Below are 6,000 nucleotides of genomic sequence, written 5' to 3'. Positions count from 1 at the left end.
TGAAGTGACTGCTCACGGTCTATATTTTCAAAAAGTAAGCAAAGTGCACACGTACGAGTTTACACACCGCTTTACACGGTTGGCTGAAAAGCACTGGGGAAGTAGAAAACTTACACATGAGGCAGACAGTGAGGGGCAAAAACTATCATGCACTGGGCAGGGATGGTCAACTCTGCGGTAGATGGGCAAGATTGTCTACTGCAATTTGCTAATGGGTCTGGTGTTGGCAAGGGTGACCGGGGCTTCTGCCCCATAGAGTTAAAAATGTAAACCCACACAAAAGGAATAAGGATGCTACTGTTTTCTTGGCCTTATAGACAACACAGGGCAGTAATAAAAAAAAAAGTGTGCATTGAGGGTGGCACATGATAGTCGGGGCAGGATGGCTGGGTTACTGGGCAAATGACCCTACCCTTGTCATAGCTCAAGGAGCTTTGCCCTCCTTAAATTGGGTACTGAGGGGCTTCCAGATACAAGAAAGCATGAGAGAAAAAGTCAAGTTCACATTTACTAAGCCACGACCGGCCACTCTGATATGGCAGCCAGCCCCAAAAGAGTGACGGAGCGGGGTGTGGGGGCGAGTAATGGCTGGTGAAGAGGCACTATAAATTGAAGGCCATATGAAGACCACTTAAATCATTTGCCTGTCCTCGTTTTCCTTTTCTTATTGAGTGGAAAAGACTCTGGGGAGATTTCCACCACCACGTCTCGCTTTTACCCCGGTCAAAAAGAAAATAACCAACCAATAACCAAACGACAACAAACACTCAAGCAAACAGAGAGAGCAAGAGAGAGAGAGAGAGAGAGAGAGGACTGACTCAGATACAAAATAAAAACCAAGGAAGTGAGCAAACAAATCATTCAGCTGGGCATTTCTAGATGTCCCGGAGGCACGTGTGCCCAGCTGCACAGTGATGGTTACGGAAGAATGGAGGTCTTGCTACTGGACTCAGCCCGAATACACTCATCAGTCTGCTTCAACAGCCTCCGCACCAGCTTTTCTAGGTCCCTTCTTGATTTCAATTCTTCTTCCAGGCACTGCTTCATTCTTTTATTTTCCTATGATGGCAAAAGACTGGTTAATTCCCCAACCAAGGGCGCCCTTTCCAGGGCTCCTCCTGCTCATCTTCTCAGCAGTCTTCACCACTGACTGTACATCCCTTCCTCAGGCTCCTTTCCCTGAGCTTCTAAGACAGGACAGCCCCCTGCTTCTCTGACCCCTCTCGGGCCAAGCCTTCACATTCCTCTGGCCTGCAGTGCAAGCGTCCGCGACGGCTCTGGCACAGGCCCTTTTCCAGCTCAGCTCTCTTTTCACTTAGTGTCTCTTCTCCTTCAACTCAACTCAGGGGCCTCGCACGTCTCTTCGACACTTGACCTCATCTCATCTCACAAGCACTAGGTCCACAGTCCCCCAGTATCAACTTGATATATACAAGCACCTCAAAGTCATTATGTCCTAAAGTGAACTCTGTCTCTACCGTCACCCTAACCTTCTCTTCCTCCTGTGGCTCCTGATCTCCATGAAGGGCACCACCCTGTCAAATCAGAGACCCATGTAATAAGCTTCATCTTCAATCCTTATACTCGGTTCTCCTTATATTCACGCACTCACGAATGTCTTATCTTTGTTAACATTCTGCTTACAGATGTCAGAGCACAGGAAAGCCATCACTAAGTATGGGACCCTATTGCAAACCACTAAATAGGTATATGAGCAATCCTGAGAAATTTGAAGCCAAGACCATGCGGTAAAAAAATCAACAAAACCTACCTTGAAGACACAAGAAAAATCCCCACCTCACCACCTTGTTCCTGTTATATGACCCGAGAAAATGACTATTCTATTTCATTACCTGTTTCAGTTCTTTGACCTCATCCTTCAAGGCATACACAGTGTCAACCAGACTCCTACAACATAAAGTTCAGAGGTTAAGAGCTGACACTGAAATGTTGTTAAGTAAAACTCAACCATAAAAGCAGCTTTCGAGAACTACAGATCCTGAAAAGCAGTGGACTTTCTAGCTGGTCGGGAGAGACTGCTACGAACCATCCTCGTGGTCCCCATTTTTATCGGCAAACAACTGCCAGCACACATGGTCATCCGAATGCCATGTCTTTTTTTTTTTTTTTTAAGATTATTTATTTATTTATTTGACAGACAGAGATCACAAGTAGGCAGAGAGGCAGGCAGAGAGAGAGGAGGAAGCAGGCTCCCTGCTGAGCAGAGAGCCCGATGCGGGGCTCGATCCCAGGACCCCGGGATCATGACCCAAGCCGAAGGCAGAGGCTTTAACCCACTGAGCCACCCAGGCGCCCCAACCGAATGCCATGTCTTGGCACCTTTCCTATATTGCCCTCCTCCTTGGCCGCTTGCTTCCTAGATTGAGGGAGTACAAAGAGAGAGAGACCAGGGCTCGTCATAAGGTTCTGATTCTTTCTTTGGGGCAGGAATGAACATCACCTAACATATTAGGCGCGTTGAGACCCTGCCTATCTTACGATATCTGTGTGATGGTACTGCTGTTCTCACCTCTCCGACTCTACACGACCCTACATGACACAAAGTCGGGGGCATTATTTCTGGAAGATCCCACCTGTCTTAAAAGAGGATGAAGTGCCCTGGCTGAGTCATGGGACATTTACTTCCCAGATGGCTCTCTCCCTGGACAAGAACTCTGGAGATCTGGGTTCCAGTTCTGATCCTACCACTTACCAGTCCTCCAGCCCTGGGTAACCAGTTTCTTTCTCCTCCTCTCCTTGTATTTGCATACAAAATGGGGATAATACCACATTTCCCGCAAGCCACACAAAGTTGCTGTGGGGATTAATATAGCTATCATAACAATGTTATTACAACCGTTATCATTTATTGAGTGATGATCATGGGCCAGCCTTTATACTTATTCTTCCATTTAGCCCCACAACAAACCTTAAAGTAATACCATCATACCCATTTATGGATGCAGAAACCGAGGCATGAAGCAGTTAAGGAGGCTGGCCCCAGGTCACACTGCTAACGTGATGCAGAATTTGGACTTGAACCAGGGCTGTTCTCTTGAGCCCAAGTGCTTTACCATTTTGCCACATCACTTCATATACCAGATGGAAAAACACATTGACGATGTCGAGCACTTTGAAATATGCTGTCCTATGCAAATTCAGGCCTGACTTCAGAAATGACTCAAGTTTAAAGAAATGAATTTTTTGGCTACTTTGTGTTTATTTTATGAGGCCAAAGGTGCTTAACCTGATTTTCCCCCATTAGGTCACCCTCACTAGTGTGCAAAGGTAGACTGGGAACATCGTTTCCCTGTGCCTCAACCTCAATAGAAGTGGTGAAAGCAATGCTTATCTCACTGCGTTTCTGGAGGATTCTAAATAGGTCAGTATGTGAACGTCCAGGGTTTGACTCAGTAAATGGGAGAAGCAACCCTCTGGCCAGGAGAAGTAGTGCTGTAGCCTTCCGCAGAGCCATCTGGACCCTGGAGTGCTATTCTTGAATACTCTGAAGCACTTTACTGTACGGGGGAGCTGGCCCCAGAAAGTTCCACGCACTCTGCTTCCCGTTCCTCCTTCCCCTTGTTGGGGGGCAGCCCTCCCATAGTTCCCAGCAGCGTGAGAGCAAAAAGGGTTATACTCCTGGAGAAGGAGGAACTGTCCTTCAGTGCGGGCTTTGCAACAGACGCACTACCCTGCCAGAACCTTCTTTCTAGCCCCCAGACAAATCAGAAAATGTAGCCCACTCTACTCACTTTTCTTCAATGATAGTCTGGCCATTGCTCCTGGTTTCTTCAATGATGAGTTTCTCCTCCTCGGGGAGTAAAACTTGTGGGAGTGAATCTTTGCGAGCACCTACGAAGACAAGGGTTGCGAGAGGGAAAAAGGGGAGAGTTACTCGAGACTACTCTAGGTGTTGGCCCTTTCTGCTATTGTCGCTGAGGGGTCTTTGTTGACGGCACGTTGGTGCCTTGTACCCACAGAGCAGTCATCCAACACTTGCTGACTAAAATCTTCCTGACATGAGAAAACAGACAAATAATTGATTCGATTTTGGCCAGGGTTGGGGGTATTTTGTGAGTGAAGTCCATTTTGGTCAGGGGTGGTGCGGGGGTTGGACGTTACCACATCACACAAAGATGTGGGCATCTTTATGGGTCTAGAGATGGAAGAGGTGACAGAACAGACAAGGGACCGGACCAAAGAGCTCTCCTGCACCTCCAACCTTCCCCTCGCTTTTGGAGCCTTCCTTTTGGAGCTCAAGCCCTTAACCTTCAGCCTTCACGTTGTGTGTGCTCATTGCCTCCCCCTTGCTGAGGTGGTGGTGTCTCTGCTTTCCACAGGGTCCGGCACTCCACAGGTGCTTACCAAGTAGGTAGCAGACTGACTGACCGACTGGTTAAACGTGGCGGGAAATAACAGCAGTGAGTTCCTGGGAAACGGGACTTCCAGCTGGAGAGGGACAGAGGATGGGAGGCCGCCATGATGTTAGACATGGCCAAGTCTCAGGGGAAGGCTGGGCAGGAGGGGCAGAAATGGGACTCTTGAGACCAGAACACCTGCCTGTGCCTCCTACAGATTGGCGGACGCTGTCGACGTGAAGAGTGCGGGTTTGGGGAGCAGACGAGGGATGCTTCTTCTGGTGTCTCCCTGTCACCCTCTCTCTCCTAGTTTTCACGCCCCAAACTGCTCTCACTTTCCCTTCCTGCCTCCTCGAAACTTGTTCTCAGAGCTGGGTGTGCCTAAAGCCACTGCCAGGATCTGTCTGTGAAGCGGAACATAGGGCAGTCCTCTCCTCATGGTCAAACGTGTCAAGTATGACATCAAATGTTCTCCTCATGCCAGCCCTGGGGGACACATTACTTCGAAGGCATTGGCCAAGGCCATCCACCCAAGCCATCCCCATCCCCACTCAAGTGATTGGTCAGTAGCTGTCCAACAGGGAGAGTTATGGAGAACTCACTTCTGCAAATCAAAACACCTCACACCAGGTCTCCTGAATGTCTATAATCACGGAAGACAAGACAGAACCGAAGCGACCTGGTTTTTCGAAAAGCTCAAGGATCAATCAGGAAACCTCATCTCGCTTTCAGCATGTAGCCTGAAAGGTGCCGGGAGGCTGGGGGGTGGTACCCTTGTACCCTTCCCTGACAGCTCCCTGTAAACTGTGGACATTCCCAACAGTCCCCCTGCTCCACGCAGCTACATTTCCAGATTTTCAGAGCAACTCTGAAACCTGAGATGGGTGAAGCACTGTTCTGTTCGCTTAAATATGCAACTGATCAAAGATAGTATTGTGACTTCCTTTCCAAATCTGCCTATGAGAAGAGATTAGCATCAGTTCACAGACACAGGAACTCTCTGGGCTCTTTAATTCCTAACTAGTGCTGCTGAAGGTATCTGTGTACTTCAAAGGAGAAGGACTTTTTGAAAAAAAAAAAAAAAATTTTTTTTTTTTTCATTTCTATCACCTCCAACTTTTTTACTCTTGCATCTGTCTTTCTCTCTGGGTGAAAAGAAGCAGCGGGTAAACAAACCGCCTGACAGCTCAAAGCACCTTATCGGAAAGATGCAATTCTGCACCAGGTCACCTGCTTTTCTCGTTTTTTTTTTTTTTTTGCAAAGAGGCGCTGAGCAGTCAGAAGAGAAAGTGGTTCGGGGGGGACCTACTTGAGCTGTGGCCTGGCTGAAAGTTCGCGCTGGCGCAGTAGGCTTCAATCACCCTAAGGATCTGCGCATCTTCTTCCAGAGCGGCGGTACCTGGGGGATTTAAGGGGTAAGGACTTGGCAGAGAGAGATCCGTCTCTAGAACCTCAAAAGGATGCCACGCGCTCGGCTGCTGGGGACCGCCCCACCCCCACCCCACCCAGAAAGCCTCCTCTGGTGGCTCTCTTTCCATTTTTCTCTTCTGAGGAGACTTCTTCATCATTTGGGGGCTTTTACTAGACTCCTAGGAGCCACGATGACAGCACTGGGCATGGCCCTAGCCTTGGTTCTCTCCTG

General features: G+C 48.5%; 1 protein-coding gene across 6 annotated transcripts in view; it reads right to left on the bottom strand.

Moving 5' to 3' along the window:
• Positions 1 to 6,000, bottom strand: part of ARHGEF6 (Rac/Cdc42 guanine nucleotide exchange factor 6) — a 99,489-nt gene continuing 93,489 nt past the window's right edge. For all 6 annotated transcript variants that reach the window (XM_032841440.1, XM_032841437.1, XM_032841436.1 and 3 more), the window contains 4 exons: positions 5,668 to 5,757; positions 3,753 to 3,852; positions 1,854 to 1,908; positions 1 to 1,059 (listed from right to left, as the gene is read on the bottom strand). In XM_032841440.1, the coding sequence (XP_032697331.1) occupies positions 919 to 1,059; positions 1,854 to 1,908; positions 3,753 to 3,852; positions 5,668 to 5,757 (386 nt within the window). In that variant the 3' untranslated portion in view covers positions 1 to 918. The remainder of the gene's footprint in view (positions 1,060 to 1,853; positions 1,909 to 3,752; positions 3,853 to 5,667; positions 5,758 to 6,000) is intronic.

The sequence above is a fragment of the Lontra canadensis genome, unplaced genomic scaffold, assembly GCF_010015895.1.
Source record: "Lontra canadensis isolate GAN:19392208 unplaced genomic scaffold, GSC_riverotter_1.0 scaffold123, whole genome shotgun sequence".
Lineage (NCBI taxonomy): Eukaryota > Metazoa > Chordata > Mammalia > Carnivora > Mustelidae > Lontra > Lontra canadensis.
This window is presented reverse-complemented; position numbering and strand designations above follow the sequence as displayed.